This window comes from Geospiza fortis, unplaced genomic scaffold (assembly GCF_000277835.1).
Source record: "Geospiza fortis unplaced genomic scaffold, GeoFor_1.0 scaffold422, whole genome shotgun sequence".
Lineage (NCBI taxonomy): Eukaryota > Metazoa > Chordata > Aves > Passeriformes > Thraupidae > Geospiza > Geospiza fortis.
In genome coordinates, this window is record NW_005054545.1 from 437,836 (window position 1) to 459,715 (window position 21,880).

Below are 21,880 nucleotides of genomic sequence, written 5' to 3' on the forward strand. Positions count from 1 at the left end.
CGCCTGTTTTAGCAACACCACAGCAACTGCTGGGTGCTGGTGGCGAGGAAAGGAACCCAAAGTGATGCTTTAATGGTGGGGAAAGCCTGCCTGGTTAAAGGAATCCAGCCCTAGGCAACCAGGACTCCTCCCTCCTACATCCATCCCTGGTCTGTGAGGAGGAAACAGGATTTCAGGGGGCAATCCCAGTCCCTGAAAAGCTGAGCTGAGCCTCTGCACATCCCACAGGGAGGATGGCAGCTCCATCCCAGGGTGGGCATCACAGCCCCATCCCAGGTGTGAGGTGATGTTTATGAACCCCATCCTATTTCTGGCCCCCTCCCAGGTGAGCAGAGCCCATCTGCCAGGTGCACTGACAGGCCCCTGTGCCTTCCCAATTCCTCCGTATTCCCAGTGGAAGTTTTTTGTATATTTTTACACATCCTGGTGGGAAAACCAGGGAGATGGAAGCGCTCGCTCGGAGGCTGGAATGCCCGGGCATTCTCCTTGCCCTCCTGTGGACACGCGAGGGAACAGCAGCAGGATGCTCCGAGCAGGATGCTCCGGGCTCTCACCCATCCCCTGCCTCACCAGGTGACTCTGGAGCACTTTAAACACACCACAACTGCTCTGCCCTGCTCTGCCGCTGCCCTAGAGCGATATAAACCCTCATAAAATAAAAATAAACCAACACCAGGGAGGAGAAGCTGAAAGGAATCCGGTGATGTGGGAGGAGATAAAACTCCAGGCTGGGAGTTAAAATGAACCCTGCTGACCCCAGGGCATCCAATGACTGGTTCACAGGATGGGTTGCACCTTTTGTCAGGGGAATTTTTTAGATTGTAATAATTGTTTTTATCATCTTAGTCATGCTTCCCTGTCTAGTTAAGTGCATGCAGAAGCCCATAGGGGAGTAAGAAAGGAAAGGGGAGTCGTAGCATCCCATGAAGCTGGATCACACCTGTGTGGTGTGCAGCCCTCAAGGTGCTGCAGGGCTCCCTGCTGCCTTCCCCGAGGGCTCGGGGAGCCTGGGGAGCTGGGCCGGGGCGGGGGTTACCTCCAGCTCCCTCAGCACCGGGTGATCCTCGATGCCCGGGAACAGCACGCGCATGGCGTAGGTGCGGTAGTCCAGGTAGGGGATCCCCGAGCGGTCCAGGTCGCTGGTCAGCTCGTTGATGTCCGTCTGCAGCTCTGCAAAGGCTGTTCAGGGCAGAGAACGGGGCAGGGCTCAGCTTCAGGGGGCTCTGGGCAGGGCTGCCTGGCTGCTCTCCCCAGCAGAAGGGGCAGCTCAGGGAGGGTTCAGGTCGGAAAGACCCCTGAGATAATCAAACCCAACCTATGTCCAATCCCCACGTGGCCAACAAGACCAGCCCCAAGACGCTCAGCACCCCCGGAGGCTCCGTCTCAGCAGCCCAGGGTGGGAGAGCAGGCTCTGCTCAGAGCGCAGACTGAGAACAAAGCTGTGGTTAATTTGTATGCAGTTCACACCTGTGCACGCACACCTAAAACACCTTTAAAGGCTGCGCAGAGAAACAAGGATCTGTTTTCATAACTTGCTGCCTCCCCTATTTTCCTTTCTTCTTGTTTTCCTCCTCTATCAACAGTTGGCAAGATAATCAAATCTGATGCAGATCAAATGTGAGCTGCTGCAGGGGTCAGGAAGGGATTTATTTTTCCTCTCCTAACACCGTGTTGTACAGCTGGATGTGTCTCCTCCTGTTCCCTCTCCAAAGTGTGACACGCTGGCTCAGGGAAGCCTCTGTACCCCAGCTGGGCTGTGCCAAGCTGAACCTGTGCCTTCTCCTGAATACATCTCAATTTTTGCCCTGTGCTTTCAAGGCTACTCTTGAAATCAGCTGAACAAATCCAATGCAACTCTCTCTCTCCACTATGAAATGTGCAGTTATTTATTTTACTTTGATTGCTTAAGCCCCTTCCCTGGTGGGAGGAACAGGAAACAACAGCAGCACCCCCCAAAAAATCCACCTTCACCTGTGGGGTGAGGAGGCTCTGCTGCCTCCTTGCAAGGGACAGGGCTCTTCAATGTGGAAACTCTCAAGCAGCAGCTCTGGATACTCCAAATAACACCCAAAATTTAGGCAGGGTGCCTAAGCAGGATCAAGCTCTAATCCCATTCTCTGCACATCAGAGCCATGTCTGCTGCTCACACACTGCAGGCTGCCACCCTCCCGTGGTGGGGCAGGCATGGGAACCTCCAAAAATCCCACAATAAAACCACAAACCCCCCCCCCAAATCCCACAAAATCGCTGGTGAACAGAAGGTAAAACACTTTGTTCTGATTGGTTGCCTAGATTTTTGGGGTGAGGATTCCCCTGTGGGATCTCCAAATTCCAAAAAAAAAAACCACAAAAAAAACCCCACAAAAAAACCCCACTAAAAAACCCAGAAAAAACCACACAAAAAACCCAAGGAGCTCCCACAAACCCCAAGGAGCTCCCACCCAGTTCCCCGCTGCACATCCTGGGGCACTGGGAGAACTGGGACCCCATCCATGGATCTGCAGCCCCCAGGGCCACCCAGCCCCGGCAGCACTGACCCTCCTTGCACTCCAGGGCCACCCGGGACTCCAGGTTGTCCATCTGCATCTGCAGCCTCTTGAGGGTGAGGTCGTTCTCGCGGGACTTGCGCTTGTAGGCGATGAGGACGATGATGACGATGATGAGGAGCAGGGAGCCGCCGGCCGCGATGCTGACGATGGCGGGCAGGGTGAGCAGGCTGTCAGAGACGATGCTCACCGAGCCAGGGGAGAAGGCGACCCCCCCAACACGCACCTGCAGGGCACACAGCACAGCTGAGAGCAGCTCGGGGTGTGCCCCTGTGCCAAAGCCTGTCCTGCCCACCACGGGGTCCTGCAGATCCCTGGGGAAGCACTGAGCCACCTCTGCTCAGGAGCAGAAAACACCAATTGCCTTCAAACACAGAGGGGGCTGCTTGTGAGAGCACAGGGAGGCTTCAAGCGATGATAAATGTGCCAGCCCTTCACTATCTGGGCTTTGTTCTTATTATCTGATGGCTCCATTTGACTTTCATTTTATAAGCTTTCAACTCCTTTTCGTAAGCCGTGGACGTTAACAAGCCCCTGATCATTCCACTGACAAGAAACCAGAGTGACTGCAAGGGCAGAGCAGAGAAGGGAGCAGAAAGCCCCACGTGAGAGCAAACAGGCTGGAGTTGACACCAGGACAGGCTTTTCTTGGATGTGCCCTGGCCACAGATGTGAGCAGCTCTCAGCCAGGTTGAGCTGCTGGGAGTCACACTGTGATAATCTGAATATGTTTTGGATGCTGAACTTCAAGGGAAATAAATCACAATTACAATCCCATTTGGGCTCTGCTCAGGCAGTTCAGCAGCTGGGGCTTGGTCTGCAGGAGCAGCAGAGGAAGCAGCAATGCCCAAACCCCGAGCAGAGGGAGGCACTGAGGGCTGTCCTGGATGAGGGGGTTGATCCAACCACTCCAGGGTTCAGATGTTCCTGGCTCTCGATTTGGGAAAAGGCAAAACCTTTCCATCCACTTGGCAGCTCAGGTCTGTCTCTGTGGCTGATTAACCCCTCCAGGAGGGAGAACACTGGGAATGCTCTCAACTTCATCCAGAGCAAGGATGGCACCCAGTGCCAAAGGAACTGCCAGCAAGATTTGTTCCTTCTAGAAGGCTGTGAGGGGCATTTTTCCTTCTAGAAGGGAGTGACTCTCAGGGAAGGACAAAGTCTCTCCATGCTAATCCACATCAATATTTTAAACTTCCAATCAGACACCCATAAAATCCTACTGGGGATTCTGTATCCAAGTGAGTCAGGGAGCTGGAGAAGGAGGATGAAGGGTGGGGAGGAGAGTGGAAGGGGATGCTGGAGGAGGAGGATGAAGGGTGGGGAGGAGAGGGAAGGGGATGCTGACAGGACATGCAGCCCCTCACCATCACTCTGTGCTGCCCGCTGAGGGTGGGGGGCTCGCACAGCAGCTGTGTCTCGGACACGGTGACGGCGCAGGGCGTCTCCCCGATCAGCACCGTGTAGTTGAGCTTGGCTCCTCCCGGGGCGGGCGGGCACAGGTTCCTGCCCTGGGGATACGGGGACACAACACCGACAGAGATGCAGCACATCCCTCCAGCTCCCGGCTCGTGCAGACAACGGGGCTCTGTTTAGGGCACCCCAAACTCTGCAGAAGAAAGAACCTCCCTCCTTCCCTCCTTCCCGGGGGTTTTGGGGCTCCCCAAGGCTGAGCCAGGCTCTCCTTACCTTCAGGATGATGGGAGAGCCCGGCTTCTGCTCCAGCACCCCGGTGGAGCTCAGCATTTCAAAGGTGGGGTCGGGGTAGTAGATGAACTTGGTGTCGTTGTAGAGCAGCAGGGACTGGACGTTGTTGAAGATGAAGCCGAACTCGTCCGGGCGCTCCACGGCGTCCAGCCCCGGGCGGTACTCGGCCGTCAGCGGGGGAGCCAGGCAGGCCAGGGCCGTGGAGTTCAGCACCTTGCACACCTGGGGAAGAGGAGTTTCAGCAGGGAACACTCTGCCCTGAGCTGGGGCCATGGCATTCACCACCCTGCACACCTGGGGAAGGGGATTTCAGCAGGGAACACTCTGCCCTGAGCTGGACCCTGATGCTCTGGTGGACGGGAAGCCCAGTGGGTTCATGCTTAGCTTGGGAATGTTTGATCCAGTCCTGATGCTCCGTGGTCTCAGAGGTCTTTTCCAACCTTGCTGATTCCATGAGCCATTACTGCCATGATTTGGCATAATTTGCTTCTCCTCTAGCCAGCATGAAGGCACTGGGGTAGTGATGGAGCCCAAAACGAGCCGTGTTTCAGTGGAGCTAAAGGCTCACACAGCAGCTCTTACTAATTTTTCTTTATTTTTTCCCATTTCTTTCCACTTTCCTTCTCTCTAGCTCTGAAGCAGACCCATAGGGAATACCAGTTCCCTGCTGCAAATGGGTGATTAGAGGCCATTCCCAAATGCCAGCGAGGGAAGGGAACAGAACATGTGACACTGGTGGGCAGGAGGGAACGTGAAGGTCATCTCCTGCTGGGCTGAGGACACCCACAGCTCCTGCAGCCCTCAAAGCAGGGAAATCACTGATTTATGGGGCTCTTGCCTTGTGAAGCAGCAAGAGCCCAACCATTTGGCCTCCCTCCATAACTGAAAGATTTAATTTCACTCAATTTTGTGTCTTCAGAATTATTTTTGTAGCACTGTAACTGCAAGTGCTAGCAACAAAATTAGATGTCTTTTTAAAAAGAGCTCAGATGAAAAAGGTCTTGAGGGGGAGAAAAGTAATAGGAAAAGACCTCTTAGTGATTTGCCCTTTCCAAGAGAATACAGACTCGGTCACAAAGATCACTGCATAGAAACAATATATTTCAGCTTTACTTGGCCACAATAATTTCTGAAGTCCTGGAGGTTCAATTCTTACACACAAGAACCTCGCTCAGTCCCCATTTAGCTGGGGGTTCATCTCAGCTTCTCACTCATGGACTGAAAACACACAGACAGGGGAAGGAGATAATCTCACATTTTTGTGTGTCAAATTCCCTCTTCCCAGTGCCCCCAGCTTGGGGGAGTGCAGGAAATCCCCCCAGAGCAGCTTTTGCTGTGTCAGACCTGCCCAGGCAGGCAGCCCTGGCAGCAGTGCCCATGCAGGGTGCAGGGTGCAGGGGTGCAGGATGCTGCTCCCAGCTGCAGCAGTGCCCATGCAGGGTGCAGGGTGCTGCTCCCAGCCCCTACTCACGTTGATGAACTCCTTGCCGTTGTGCTTGACGCGGATCCGCGGCTCCTGGATCACGTCCAGGTTGGAGCCGGTGACAGTCAGGGGCGTGTGGCCGCTGTGGGAAGGCAGGAGAGGCTGATCAGGGCTGGGCTGGGCCCCAGGGACAAGATGCCAGTAGGGTTAGGCTTGGGAGGATGGGTACAGCCCAGGGCTTTCAGCAGTGTCCCCGTGGTGTGACAGCAGCAGCCACCCTGTCCCTCACACTCCCTTCTGATCAACATCAGCTCTTTCCTTTCTTGGTTTTGTGGTGTTCCAGGACCACAAGAAGGAGCCTTTAAGGAGCAGTTGTGCCCCTCTGCAGCAGAGGGGGTGGTCTGGGCTTTGGTTGAGCCCCCAGACTCCTGGAGCAGGGTCTGCTGTGGCTGCCTGGCTGGACACAACCTCCCTGTAACCCCAGGCCCGAGCTGCGCTAAATGCAAACCCAGAAATGCCCAGCCCTGACCCGTTCAGGATGCTGGGTGGGATGTGCATTCCCAAAGAGCCCCTTTTTTGGCCCGGGTGTGTGCTGAGGAGCCCCAGGGCAGGGGGGAGCCGAGGAGGTGCTGTTTTACCTGGCGATGCTCCACTCGGGCTCGATGTGCTGCACCTTGGGGTCGTCGATGTACTCAAACAGCAAAGTCCTCTCCAGCTGAGCCCTGTCCACGCTGACAGAGACCTGAACAGCCCCCAGGCCGTGGGCTGAGGGCGCTGACACACAAACAATCTCATCCATGGATCGCCTGCACAGGAGGGAAACGGGCAGTGTTAATGGGGTGGGGGTTGTGAAAAGTCCTGCGGGTGCTATCTGGTACCTCATTCCTTTCTTAAAAAAATATCCCACTCACATAGTTACTATTTTAACTACAAAAGTTACCTTTTTAACTACAAAACTACATTTTATCATACTATTAAAATGTTAATACAGCACTACTAATCAGTACAACAAAATACATAAAGTAAATATCTGCATAGAGCCATATAATGTGCACTTTTCACAGTGGTTTAGGGGCAGGAAACAGCCTTGGTCCTGTCCTGGGGCAGCCCATAAAGGGCTGAGCCTACAGCCAGCACCACACTGGTACCTGGGAAGCTGCTGGGGAGGGCAGGAGGGTTTGGCATGGAAGGAAAGGTGGGGAGCTGTGCCCCGAGCTCTGCCCATGGTGGGAGCAGCACAGCCCCCCTGAAATCCATCTTTGTGCCAAGCTGCAGCTCCCACATCCCCCTGAACCCGCCGCCGTCTGCTGGGCGTGTGAAAACAGATGGCTGCCTTTTCAACGGGATGCATGAGCTCAGTGAAAAGCCAAATTCTTCCCCTTCCCAGCCCAGTGCACACACGAGGCTCTTGTGAGCGGCACAATGAGCAGCCCCTGCCTGGGCAGGGCCGCGGCAGTGGCAGAGCTGCCTCGGCTTTGTCTCCCCCGGCGCGGGGTGACCTCGGCTCGGCGCTGCCTGGCTGGACACAACAGACCATCTGCTGCCACCAGAGCCCCAGAGAAGGTGCAGGCAGCGACACAGCGAGGCACTGCCAGAGCACAAAGGCGCCGGTGGGCGGAGGGATGGGGAAGGGGAATGAGATCTGAGCATCCAGAACAGAGCTGGGAGGAACCACCCAGCTCCATGGACACTGATCCTACAAATAGTGCTGGAGGCACATCCCTGGCACATCCTGCACAGCCACCTGTGGCTGTCCTTGCTGCCCAAACCTACCTGGCTCACTGGAAAGTCAGTGTTTTCTCTGTGGCTCCTTTAGTTTTGGGTTGCCCCAGGGGAGAGGGCAGGCAGGTCTGCAGCACCTCACTGCCAGTCTGCTACTTAAATCAAAACCTGAATGGCTGACCTTCACCACCCTCACCATCCTCAGGGGCTGTGGAGGTGCCTGGCTGGCTGAGGCTCAGGTGCAGCCGTGTCCCTGCTCTGCTCCAGCAAAGCTCTGAGCCAGGGGGACAGTGTGTGCTCCCTTCTTGGGGTCCTTACACACCCCCTGCCCTCTCTAGTGGGCATTCAGGAGGGCACGGAGCAGCTGGCACCACAATGTTCCCAGCTCACACCTCGGCCCTTCCACCCCCCACATCCGAGGGGACAGAAACAAGCCCTGGAACACCTCAAACATCCCCTGGAACACCTCAAAAAAAAACCCTGAAACACCTCAAACAACCCCCTGAAACACTTCAAACAACCCCCTGAAACACCTCAAACCAACTGCACTGACCATTGCTGCTGATGCAATAACACATCCACCCCTTCCTGCCCTGCTCCTGCTCCTTTCCTATCCTGACTTGCTTTTATCACATCCACCTTGGTTTAATTTAGCCACAAAGGCTTCCTCGTGTGAGGAGTGGGATTCTGCAGAGTGATTCTGTGCAGCCAGGCGGGTTCCTGCCCTGCTGCTGCCCAGCCCGTGCCTGCTCAGCTCTGGCACGGGCTGGGAGGGATGCAGGGCTGCTGGCAGAGCGGCTCCCAGCTCCCTGTGATCAGCTAATTAGCTTTCTGTGCTATTATTGTGTCGTCATGGTGAATCTGCCCACTCCTCCGATCCGAGAGGGGAGAATGGGGGAAGCTGTAATTAGAGGGAATCTCATTAGGAGCTGCTTCATCTCATCAGGCTCCCCCATGCCCTGGAGTACAATTGGAGTTCATTGCCTCAGAGCAGTCCCCGGCATGCCCCAGTGAGGATGGGGCACTCAGCCGCTGCTCCCTGGCTGAAGTTTCTGTCCTGCTGCCATCAGAACACCCAGAGAATCCAAAACCCCTCCAGGTTTTGCAGGCCAGAAGCTGCAGGTTGCCTGGACAGGATCAGGTGTTTATTTAAGGGATGATATTTCACAATGATATTCCAGGGCTGGCCCCACACCTCTGCTGTTCCCTGTCTCCACCTGAGGCAGCAGTTTGGCATCTTTGTTTGGGATGTGGGAGGAAATATTGATGGATTAGTTACACTGCTTAACACCTGGAGGGCTGAGCTGCGCTGGAAGGTTCTGGAATGCCCTGAGCCCCATCCTGGGATGGATCCAGAGCAAGCCCTGCTGATAACCCAATGTGCTCCCACACCTGAGCACCCACAGCTCCTGCATCCGAGAACCTCTCAGGCTTTTGGATGAGAAATTCACCTCCAGGGATCTCTGCTTTCCCAGAAACTTCCTCAGCTCCTCCTGGGCAGCCTGGGTGAGGATCTGGGAGGCAGAATCCCTTTGGATGCCAGGCTGCCACCCAGGCTGTGCCCACCCCAGCAGGGTGGGCAGGGCTGTGTACTGGTACACACAGATATAAACCACACGTCTCTTTTTTAACTTAGCCCCAGGAAAACCCATTAAACCCTGCAAATGTCAACTCTGTGTTTACACTGCTGGGGAAAAAGCAAATTTGCCATGGAAATCCCAGCAGAGACTGATGGCTGTGCAAGTTCCTCAGCAGGAGGTGTGAGCAGACCCTCGCCTTGCACTGCCCTGAGGATCCCAGACCATTTTTAGGAGTTGGAGGCACCTGCAGCAGTGGCTACAATAAAAGCAATGCAGGTCTGTGAAAAGAGAAAGGAGGTATTTCATATAAATGTTCCATTTTCTTCAGAGCAGCCAGGCTGGGGGCAGGTACTGGTGGCCAATATAAGCATATTTCCATCCCAGTGGTGTTTCACTGTGATTTTCAGAGCAGTTAGCACTGGAACAGCATTAAAATGAAACAATGAACAGCACTGACACCGGTGAATCCCTCCCTTGCCATGCCAGCCTCCATCACAATAAAAGAGAAGATAGTTTCATGCAATAAAGGAGGGAGCCTCAGGGGCTTCCCAGATGGATTTTTGCACGTTCAGCTCCAGCAGATCCGTGCTGGGATGGGAGCTGCAGGAGCCTGTGCTGTCTCTTACTGGAGGAATTCGCAGGTCTGGTTCCCCAGGAGCACGGAGACGCGGCTGCCAGCGCCCAGGTGGTGGCCAGAGATGGTCACCATGGTCCCTCCCGACTCCGGGCCACGGCTGGGGCTCAGGAAACTCACGGCTGGAGTCTGCAGGGAGGAAAGGACAGCTCAGGGCCCCTGCTGCAGCCAGGGAGCTGCTCTGGGCGCTGTGACAGGGCAGGACATCCCTGAGTGCGTCCAAGGCCAGGCTGGACGGGGCTTGGAGCAGCCTGGGATAGTGGAAGGTGTCCTGCCCATGGCAGGGGTGGCACAGGGCCTTTGGGGATCCCTCCCAACCCAAACCAATCTGTCATTCCATAATCACTGCTCTGGGGGTGCAAAGCTGGATCCAAACACTGTGGGAGCCCTGGTTTATCCACAGGGTGAGCTCTCCATCCTGCAGGCTGGGCTTGTTGAGAGAGCCACCAAAATCTGAGCAACACCCGGGGGAAAGCCCCAGGAAAAAACCAGCAATTCCAGGACTGTCTGCTGGAGCTGGAGCCCCTCCGTGTGCCAGGCTCAGCTGCTGGGCACACACGTGCTGTCCCCAGCAGGACACTCACCACGAACACGTAGTGCTGCGCTGACTTGGCCGTGAACTCGGGCTTGCACTCTCCGATGCACAGGAGCACTGGGCCGGAGCTGATCCCTGGAAGCGCCTGCCCCATTTCACAGACGATCCTGGAAGCACAAATGCCTCAGTGGAGCTTTGGCAGGAGGTGCCAGCAGTGCCCTGCTCAGCTCCACGCTGCCATTATTTCTCCTTTCTCCCCCCACCTCCTCTTTAACTTTGATATCTGCCTCTTTGGAAGGAGTTAATTACTGAGTCTATTTTTACCCCGTGTAGTAATTTAAAGGAAAAAAAAATCAAAATTAGACATAATTATTACAAGCTGTAAACTCCAGAGCAAAGCAGAGCACTAATGGCAATATATTAGCCAGTAGCAAAGTGAGTGCGAAGTCCTCAGAGTAACAGATGAGTTCATTAAGGGAACAGCTCACACTGCAGACTCCCAGTTAATCACAACTGGAGAAACCTGCTGGGGGATGATAGAGACAGCCAGCTTCTGCTGGGGGACAGGGCTGGCTGCCACAAACACACTGGTGCTGGTCACAGGGGCTCCTGGTGTGGTCCAGCTCAGCCCCGTGGGCACATCCTGAGGCTGGGAAAGCTGCAGGGCCAGGGAGAGCTGCTGGGGTTAACCACAACTGATGATGAACAACCCCAAAAGCCCAGGGCAAAGCTGCAGGGCCAGGGAGAGCTGCTGGGGCTGACCATGGCTGCTCACTGAGGATGAATAACCCCCAAATCCCAGGGCACTGGGGATGTGTGACACCAGCTGGGGATGGGATCAAGTGGATGCCAGGCATGCCAGCAGGTCTGGGGGAGGTTTTCAGAGGGGCATCAGCTGGCAGGGCTCTCCAGATGGACCTGCATGCTGCTTGCTCCCACAGCAATGCTGGCAGGATAAATTCGAGAGCATCCCTGCGGGCTCTGGGAAGCTGAGGGTGGGAGGAACCTGCCCCAGAGTGGAAATCTGAGAGGGGGATTGGAGACGGGTAATTGGCCTCAGGGAGGAAGAGCTGAAGGCAGGAGTGACCTGCCTGAGGCAGGAGGTGCAGCTCCACCTGTGGGGATCTGACCCTGGCAGTGGGACCAGAGAAGAGCCAGAGCAGCCTCTGCCTGCTGGGCTGAAGGAGAAGGGAGCTCTCCCTCCTCTGCCCATCACACACAAAGACATAAAAGGCCCCAGTTTGGGGAGGCAGTGCTGGAGCTGCCTTCAGCAGCATTAAATTCACTGCAAATAAAAAGTAAAATAAACCACGAAGACTGAAGGAGAAAAAGACGCTGCTGCGCACAGGTGATGCCAGGAGGCCTGATGAAATACACACATGCTGGTAAAGAGCTGGAACGTGCACATCCTCGTTGCTGCACATCAAAAGGGGCTGCCTGGAGAGATGCTGCCTTTGGAGAGCAGGGATTGAAGCCTCTCAGCTCCCAGCCTTCCTCTGCCACGTGCTCCTCGCTCTGCCTTTCAAGCAGACATCGCCCCTGCCCCTCTCTGCCTGTTATTCCTTCACCTCTCCTCGTCCCTCCTCCTCCTCCTCCTGCAGACTGGCAGTGGGGAGAGGAGGCTGCTCTGAGCTTGGGGCAAACAAAGCCTGGGGGGTGATTCCTGGCACCCCAAGGGCAGCAGAGGAGAGGGGAGGTTCTCTCTGCCCAAGGAAACACCAAACACTCAACTCCAGCAGCTGCAGCCCAGCCCGGGCAGGGCCGGCTGTGGGACAGGGCACAAGTGACCGGGCACACCTGGTCCCGAGCCCTGCTCAAAGCCAAATCCCCAGCAGGTACCTTGTTACAAAATGATGCATTCGGCAGAGCTGTAGGGTGCTGATTGCCGGGCTAAGTGGCCCTTTCACCAACATTAACCTAATTGCTGGCTGATAGATTGCGGGGCTGGAGCATATGGCAGAGTCATTACAGTCCTGGAATTCAGTCTGCCCACAGAACCCTTAAGAGGGTCCTTTTATCTGTATTCATCTTTAAAAGGCAGCTCTCATGCTAACGCTTGCTGTTATCTGCCCAGGGTAAATGTTTTAATGATGTTAACAAACTTTGAAAGCTCAAGAGCCGTAATTAGAGTCATGATTATAAAATCAGGGTTTCATACCATCAAAGGGGGATAATTTCATAATCTTCCATCCTTTATTTGAAAAATAAAATATAACAACGTGCTGCTCAGCAGAACAGCCCCAACTGCTCGCAGTGATGGGGTATTGGTGCCATTCCTGCAGCAGCCCCAAGCACCCTTCACCCCATGATCCCAAATTCCGTCTGCACTGCTTCTCACTGCTCCAGAGGGGCCAGCAATGCCCCTGCTGCCGTACAGATGGGCAAAGAAACACCAGGAATGGACAAAACCCAACCAGCACCACCACGTGCTGCTGGTGACAGGTCCTGGGCCTGCTGGGGTCCAAGTGGGAGCCACCAAATGGATTTCCCAGCAGAGAAAAATGGGTTTCCCAGCAGAGGATGAAGCTGGGGCAGATCTGTGCTGCTGGGAGCACCCATGGGACCTTGGCCAGCTCCACACTCACAGCCCTACTGCACAGAACACCGTCCTGGTCCCCAGCAGGAGATGACACAACCCAAGAGGAGACATCACCTATTTCTCCCGTCCCACCCAGCACAGATGTCCCCAAACACCCCCTGAGCACCTCGGCTCCCCAGCCCAGCCCCGCGGGGCAGCAGAGGAGCGGGTACCACGCCGAGGGGTTCATTTGCCCGTCCCCTGTTCCAGGCCTGTTTCCTAATTTCGGGCTGACGTTTTTCTCAGTGAAACAAATGGACTGACTGCAGGGGAGCCCACTCGGAGCGCGGGGCTGTCAGCGCCTCGCCCGCCTAACAAATGGCTGCTGCAGCCTCGGCGCCGGCGGAATTCCAAGTGGGATGGGGAGGCAGCAGCAGCAGCAAGGTGCTCATCAGCAAAGGTGCTTAGCCAAGCAGGAACCGCCGTGTGCAAGGAAACAGAACATTTAATGCAAGCTTAAAGCGCTGCTTAACCCCTGCAGAGAGAGTCCAGAGTGTGGGAATGTGAGGGAATGTGCTGGAATCCCTTCCCATGCCCACCTCCACAGCCCTTCCCGGTGAGGTTTTGGCCTCCTGAGCACTGGCTGGAGGTCAGGGAGTGTGGGAATCTACAAAATCAGAGGGTTTTGAGAAAGCTGCAAGACGCAGGCCTCAGAGGCAGCAGAACTGTGAGCAGAGCTATGCAGCAGCCATGAGATAGGTCAGCAGAAAAATTATTTAAACTGTAGAAAAGCAAAAGCAAATAGAACAATGGTCTGTGTATTAACGCTTGTCTGAATAGCTCTCTAAGCTACAGAAAGTTTATCTAGCAAGATATTAAGAAAGTTAAAGCTTAATAATGGAGCTCTGTGTGTTGTGTTTGAAGGCTCACAAGCAGGTACTGTATTCAAAATAAGCAAGCATTGTTTTAACCAAAAGTACGTGTGCTGATAGTGGTTAGATAGAACTACTGTCAATATGCTTTTGGTTTGTGTGATTGGTCAAGAAGCTTATAAATTAAGCTGTAACATTAAGTTCTGTGTCTGCTGCCTAGAATGTGAACTGCTGGCATTTTCCCATTGTCATAATCATGTATTGAGACTGATGCTGGAAAATCAAACAGCTCGAGGCGCGTTCCACAGCAGCCCTGTCTCGTTCCTGTCTGTGAATAAGCCCCAGCCAGCATCAAGGGAGGGGCTCTGGGGGGTGCCCAGCCCCGGGGACAGGTGAGGGGACAGGGGAGGGGACACTCACTGCTCGGCCACCACGTAGTGCTCGGGCAGGGGCGTGCACTGCACCCCGGCCACCTGCACGCCCTGCGCGATCTCCGAGAAGTCCAGGCCCAGGTTCACACCACGGATGGTCACCCTGGTCCCTCCTTCCGGGGGCCCCGACACCGTCAGGATCTGCAGGGAGACAGCACAAGGTGAGGTGACATGTGGTGGTGATTGAGGCTCCCCAGGACGAGGTGAGAGCCTTGACTCCATGTTTCAGAAGGCTGATTTATATTATATTATATCATATTATATCATATTATATCATATTATATCATATCATATCATATTATATTATATCATATCATATCATATCATATTATATTATATCATATTATATCACATTACATTACATTATACCAATGATATATTAAAACTATACTAAAAGAAATAGAGGGAAAGGCTTTCATCAGAAGGCTTGAAAGGAATGAATAATGAAATCTTGTGATTGACCAGAGAGTCCGACACAGCTGGGCTGGGATTGGTCATTAATTAAAAACAATTCGCACGGAACCAATCAAAGATGCACCCGTTGGTGAGCAACCTCCAAAGCACGTTCCAAGCAATCAGATAATTATTGTTTACATTGCTTTTCTGAGGCTTCTCAGCTTCTCAGGAGAAAACTCCTGGCGAAAGGATTTTCATAAAACATGTCAGCGACAGTGACATCCTCACCAGGCCCCTTCTTCAGCCCCATCCCTGGTTTGGAACCGCTCCTGCTGCTGCCAGACCAGCCAGGCCCACCCCTCATGGCTCTTCTGGGTGTCCTGGAGGAGCCCAAGGATGCTGAAATCCATCCATGCCCTGCTCCAAGAGAGGACTCCAAGGTCCCTGAGCTGGCCAAGAAGAGTGGGCAGTGCCATTCCCAGAAATCCTTGCAGAAGGACACAGCTGGCTCCTCTCTCCATCCAGAACAGGGTAAGTCACCTTCCAGAAGCAGCCTGGTGCTTGGAGAATTTTGCCTTCTGCCTTGACTGTTCTCTGAATGTTAATGTCACATTTTAATAGTGACTTGGCACCTCAAATGACTTAAAAATGTTAAAGGGTGAGGTGTGTGCTTTCAAGCTGCCTGTTTATAGCCTGCCTCAGCCATAATCATCCCTGCTTCCCCGGACTTGCATTAAGGACAATCTCCTCTTCAATTAGGAGTATAAATTTCAATAATGCATGGTCACAAAATTTGGACCCAGGACTCTCAGACAGTTATCCTGAATCTGCCACTGCTCTGTTGTTGCTCCTGGGTGAGTCTCTAATCTTCCCTGCGCTGCAGTTATTAATAAATAAACACAATCCATAATAATGAAATTTAATTAATTTAATGGATAAATCTTGTTTACGCTTCTTTGTTCCACCCTTGTCTTTGGCAAAAAACTTGAGCTCTTTGGAACCTTTTCCTCACAGTTTCCAGGTGGATGGGTGGTTTTCCCACCTCCTCAGGAGTGAGGAACGGGGCCAAACAGCAGTGCCACCATCCCAGTGACGTGCCCCACAGCAGCCCTCATGGGACACCCCTGTCCCCATCACTTCTGTGCTTCCCAGCTCCCCAGAGCATCCCCAAAATGACACCCAAGATCTTCAAGAAGGAATCCCACCATCCCCACTCAGCCAATGGCCACATCCACTTGGTTTTTGAGCACTGCCAGGGTGACTGCAGCACTTCCCTGGGCATTCTGCCCCATTTTTGGCCACACATTTTTGGCTGAGGTTATTCCAGCTCCATGCACCCACCAAGCCACCCCCTCCTTCCTCCACATCCTTTAATTCCCACCTCCCTGTCCCCTCCACGGCCTGCTGGAGGTTTTTAATTTATTCACCACGCACTGCCTGTTGTGCTGCTGTTCCCTGTAACTCACACCACGGCCTGTCTTGTACCATTTAGCTCTGGGAAGCTCGACGTGCTCATAAACCCACTACAAAACCAAGCTGGATTGTGTTACACCGAGTCCTGGAGGCCTGGTGGTGTTTACATCACTGCTGGGGAATCACCTGAACTTGGCTGACAGTTACAACTGTCCTTTGCAGCTCTGGATGATGTTAAAATGCATTTACTGGGGCACTTACTCCGCTGTCTCGTTGTCTCATCACCGCTCAAAAAGAAGAAGTCACTGCTTGCCATTTCCTGAGCTGAGCAGAAGCAGCAGGGCTGAGAGGCCTCCCTGAACAAAGCCCAGCTGATGCTGTATTTTAAAAATGTCCTGACCTGGAAAATCCCCAATATGGAGCTCCACTCGACCTAGATTTTAGTGGCCACTAATTGAACAGTTTTGAAGTAACTGTGCCATAAAGCAGCCCCAGGGTTAGAACAGATGCATTCAATTAATTACAGCTGGAGAGATTCAGTCAAAATCGCAGAAAGAAGATAAGTCTTAAAGGTCCCGTTGCACCCAGAGCTGGGCACCCTCTGAGCAGCATCCTGGGCTCCTCGTTGGGGTGAGCAGGAGGCACCTCCAGCACAGCCAGCCCTGGTCTGCCTTGATCCCAGCTGGGAGCTGCAGAGCTGCCAGCCCAGATTTCTGATCTGAGACAGACAGGATTAGCAAGAGATATTCCCCAATTTCAAGAAAATCACTTCACCAGAGTGGCTTTTCACTTAGAGCTCTGTGGAGGATGAAAAGGAACTCCAAAGGACAGCTGAGAAAGAGCAAGGCCATTCCAGGAATTGGACAGTTGCTGTTTTTTCAGGTTGTTTGCTAAACTGAAGCAGCTTGAAAGTCACTGAGATCTGAGCGGGGTGTGGGAGGCAGAATTATTCTGAGCAGGTCACCTCTCCCCACTGCAGAGACAAATCCCAGCCCAGCCCCTGTAATGATGGCCCTGATCCAGACAGGATCAGGTGTGCAGCCCTGTGGCAGTGACAAAATGGGCTGGGTACAGGGATGAGGCGGGTGGCAGCAGCTCAGTCACCCTCACACCCTGCCCTTGGTCAGGGAAGGGCTGCAGGTGCTCCAGAGCCCTTCTCTTACTGCTGATTCTACCTGGAACCAAGGTAGGGACCCCAAGGCTGGAACCCAAGAGATCCCTCAGGCTGGGATCCAAGGGACCCCCAAGGCTGGAACCCAAGGGACCCCCAAGGTTGGGATCCAAGGGATCCCCCAAATTTGGAACCCAAGGGATTCCCCAGGTTGGGATGCAAGGATCCCAGGGATCCAGGAGCCCCAACCCAGTGCCAGAACTTTCCCCTCACAGCCTGCAGAGGACACAGCTCCAGCAAGGAGGATAAATGTTCTCAGTGTCATGTCTTGCTGCTCGAATCTTTCAGCGTTTCTGACATGAAGCAACATTTTGCCTGCAGAAGAAATCAGAGAGGAGCCAGGGAGAGCTGGAGCCGCTGGGGCTTTCCCTGCGGAGCTGCAGGGAAGGCACAGCCCTGCACAGCAAGGCCTTGGCATCTGCTGGGGTGCAGAGAGACCCCAATCAACGGCACAGCCCCTGCCCCCTCCCCAAACACATCCACCTCCATCCTCTTTGTGCTTTTTTGCTGCTGCTCCGAGCCCTGGATCCCAGCTGATGAGCCCAGCGGGGAGGCAGCACATGAGCATTGTCATCCCGGCATGATCCCTCCTTGTCTCTGCCTCAGCTGATGGCACATTCAGAGCCTAATTGTTATCTCAGCAGAGCAACTCCATTATTCAGCCTGACACTGCCCCCCCCTTCAGCTGTTTGTTGCGCTGATGTTATATTAATGAGGCCTGCAAATAAATGAATAGGAGATCAGAGCGCCGCTTGTTCGCCAGAAAACCGATTTTTATTTATTTATTGCTAAGGCCACAGGCCGGGTGGAAGTTTGAAGCTGCTGAGGAGACATTGCTGGGGAGGGCTGGACCTCTCACTCAGTGAGAGGACTGCAAATACCCCAGTGCTCATTTACTTTTAGAACTGTTAAGACACAATCTCCTTATTTATGCATCCCCCGAAGGCACTGGCGCCTGGGAGCCAGGCCCTTGACCTCAGCCTTGTCACAAAGAGTGAACCTGGCCAGATGAAGCAAAAGGAGTGGAAACCAGCCCATATTAAAGGCTCTTTTACTCTGGGTAATCCAGGCTGCAATGTGAGATTCAGTATGAGAGCAAACCCTGCTCCCCAGTCCTGTCACTGCTGGTGCCCAAGGGATGGGGGACGTGGCACCAGTGCCAGCTCTGAACCTGCCAGGGCCAGGTCAGTCCCAGCAGGGCAGGGTGTCCTCCCAGCTGCACAGCTCTGCAGCACTGAGCATGGCAAAATGTACCCAAAATCCTGAGAAAGCTCAGATATTGGGAAAGGACCCAGCAGCAACAAACACTGGGAAGGTCTCATGGTCTCCTCCAGTCTCACTCTGAGGGCTCAGACACAGACCTGGGGACGGAGTCAAGAAATCTGTAACAGCAGAGCTTTGCTCTTTTCTGCTTGGACAGAGCCCAAAAGTATTGCTTTCAAGTTGGACAGTGATAAAACACTTGGTGGCAGTGCCCTGCCTGCAGCCAGCTGCCAGAGCCAGCCTGGCACTGCTCACATGCGAGTCACTTGGTGGCTGGAGCACAGTGCTTTCCCCTTCTCTGCCCAGCTCAAGGAGGGGCAGATAAATAATTCCAAGATTTCTTTGACTTGACAACTTTCGGCATGGTTTATGGGGAAGCAAATCTCAGCAGAGGCTGTTTTGCTTCTTGTAGCACAACCTTGTGCAGCAGAACAGCACTTGGGCAAGAGAAATTTGGGTTCTGCCCAGTGGCAGGGCAAGGGGAAGATCCAGGGGAGCCTTTAAGGATCATTTTATCTCTTGGTAGCACAGCTGGGACTTGGAAAACGTGGAAAGCAGGGAAAGGACAAGCTTCCAACAGTTTTTAGTGCTTTCCCATCCCTGCACAACCAACCACCAGCTCCACTCTGCCCTGTACAAAACACTGCACGAGAGAAATCCTGCACGAGAGAAACACCTGCCCAGCAAAGGTGTACCACTTCTGGCAGAAGGCCTAAGGCAGAAATACCAAAACAGCAAAACCAAATCTGATAATGTCCCTGAGGATGGATGGACCCTCCTTAGCAACATCATTCTCCTGTCAGCCCCACCGAGCCCCAGTACAGCAGCAGCCTCTGTACTTCCTCCTCTCTCCACAAAAGGAGGTTGATGCCTCCCTCCCATGGGATCTGAGCCAGTTTAGTTAAACCAGTGCAAAAACTAATTTAATTTAAGAGGAGACTTCCACACTCACTTGGGTTCTGATCCATTTGGCAGATTTTGGGTGCTGAGCAGCGCTGCCTGCAGCACTGGTATAACAGACAACTCTGATCCTGCTGTGTTACACCTTTTGCAGTGTGGATACACACCCAGGGCAAGGGAGGCTTTTTTTGGGGATTTAATTAACTGAGAAACCCAAACCTTCCTTCGTTCCCACCTGACAGGAGCGTCACTCCTCATAGCAGCGTTAACAGAGCGAGTGCAGTTTCACTGCTGAAAATGCTCCTGGGACACATTTTGCATCCCTCAGTGGGCTGAACAGAAATATCAGAACCACCAACTCCAGACTAATTAGCTCCCTGGTTTAATTAGCATTCCCGCCGCAGTCCATGGCGGTCACTGCAGCGTGGGTGGGACAGAGGCTGCACGCTAAAACCATCCCAGAAAGTTCTGGAGTGTTTTACCCACATTTCTCAGGGCTGGGCGGATTTTGGGCAGTAGTACAGTATAGTGGAGTAGTAGTAGTAGTAGTGTAGTGTATAGTGCAGTAGTCTCAAGCTACATCAGGGAAGGTACAGGTTGGATATTAGGGTGAAATTTTTCACTAAAAGAACAATAAAGCACTGGAATGCTCTTCCCAGGGAGGTGGTAGAGTCACCATCTCTGGATGTGCTCCAAAAAAGACTGGACATGGCACTTGGAGCTATAGTCTGGTCGAGGTATTAGGGCATATGTTGGACTCGATGATCTTAGAGGTCTCTTCCAGCCTCATAATTCTGTGATTCTGTGATTCTGTGTAGCATAATATAGTGTGTAGTGCAGTAGTGTAATATGTATCTATATATAGTATTGTATGATAGATATATATAGTATATATCTATCATACGATGTAGATATATAGATATGTCTATATATATAGATACAGAAATCTATTTATATATCTATATAGATATCTATATCTATGTATCTATATAGATATACTCTATATATCTATGTAGCATATATATCTATATAGATATATAGTGTATATATACTATATTTAGTATCATATGCTAGAATAAAGCTTTTAATCATCCTTCTGCAATCATGGAGTCAATGCAATCATTCCCCATCCAGGGGCTCGCTGCCGCAGCAGGGAGGAGGGGCTGGGGCCGGGCACACCTCGGTGATGCGCGGGTTGGAGCACTTGACGTTGTGTCCGGCCCAGTGGAGCCAGGGCAGGGCGCCGGGGGAGCTGCAGTGGGGCCGCAGGGTGCAGCGCCCCTCGCCGCTGCACCAGCCGCACGCGAACCGCGGCTCCGCCTTGAGGGACAGCCCCCACGCCTCGGGACTGAGGGGTTCCCTTGGGGTGCAGCTGGGACTGGGGGATTCACTTGGGACACAGCTGGGATCTGAAGGGATTCACTTGGGTTGCAGTTGGGATTGGGGGATTCCCTTGAGGTGCAGCTGGGATTGGGGGACTCACTTGGGACATGGCTGGGATTGGGGGATTCCCTCAGGATACAGCTGGGATTGGGGGGTTCGCTTTGGGTATAGCTGGGATTGGGGGATTCACTTGGGACATGGCTGGGATTGGGAGATTCCCTTAGGATACAGCTGGGATATACCCTTGGGGTACAGGGGATTGAATGATTTCCATGGGACACAGTTGGGATGGACAGATTCAATCGGGGTGCAGCTGGGATTGAGGTATTCCCTCAGGATTCAGCTGGACTATACCCATGGGGTTATAGCTGGGATTGAGGGACTTCCAAGGGACACAACTGGGCTGGCCTGAAGCCAATTCAAGCAGATTTTACCTTTCAGGTTCTCCGGGTTGTCAATGACGAAGTTCCCGTTCCAAACCACGGCAAAGTCCACTGCCAGGTTGCTGATGTCCATCCCATCATAGAGGTACTGCAGGGTAAGAGCCAGAGTGAAATGCTTGGGAAGACAAGACTCCCAGACAAAGAGGGTTTTTTGAGAGAAACCATCTCTATTCTCTGCTTAAAAACATCTGCTGGTGCCTCAGACACCACATTTTTACACTTCATCTCCAGGGTTCTGCTTTGAGTCCCTTCTCCTCATCAGGAGGAGATAATTAAATCAGATCTAGTCCTTGTGAGAGGTAACAGATTAATTATTCCACTTGCAGTGGTTGCTCCCATCACTCAGGCTCTGGCTTACCAACACAGCCCCAGCAGTTAACCAGACTGGGACTGCTGCCCTCAGGCTGCTTCTTGCCCATTTTGTGACTGGGAGCTCCAGAACCCCACTGCAGAGCTTTGCAGGTGGAACAGCAAACAGCTGAGCAAAAATAGATGGTGCAGAGCCCCAGCCACTGCCTCAGTCTGCTCCAGGACTGGTTTGAATTATTCCCCTTTTTATGACATCCTGGGGGCCGTGGCTGAGTGAGGCTGGATGCTGCAGCTGAATTCCCAGTGAATGCTGCAATTCCCATTATCACACCCAGCCCTGGCCAGGCCCCACTCTGGAGCTCCCTTTAGGTCAACCAAGAGCTGCTAAAAAGACTTCAGGAGGTGAGTGAGCATTGCCATGCTCTCTGGGAGGAGGGAGTGGTGATTAAAGCAGGGCAGAGCGCCCTGCCTGTCCCTGGGCAGCAGCTGTGCAGTTTTAACTCACGTTTGACTGTACTGGGTTTTACTAAGCTGGGGTGGAACAAGAAGCTGTGAGCCCAGAAGGCCCTCACACCCTCCCCCTACCACTTCCTACCATCCCAACAGCAATAAAAGTGCTTCTCTAATGCTTATA

General features: G+C 53.2%; 1 protein-coding gene across 1 annotated transcript in view; it reads right to left on the minus strand.

The window, feature by feature from the left end:
* PLXNA2 (plexin A2) overlaps positions 1-21,880 on the minus strand; it is a 137,533-nt gene that overhangs the window by 24,928 nt on the left and 90,725 nt on the right. The window contains 11 exon segments of the mRNA XM_005429368.2: positions 1,037-1,179; positions 2,538-2,772; positions 3,914-4,057; positions 4,236-4,475; positions 5,725-5,818; positions 6,315-6,482; positions 9,605-9,741; positions 10,197-10,314; positions 13,958-14,109; positions 20,291-20,459; positions 20,910-21,025. Coding sequence (XP_005429425.1) covers positions 1,037-1,179; positions 2,538-2,772; positions 3,914-4,057; positions 4,236-4,475; positions 5,725-5,818; positions 6,315-6,482; positions 9,605-9,741; positions 10,197-10,314; positions 13,958-14,109; positions 20,291-20,459; positions 20,910-21,025 — 1,716 coding nt within the window.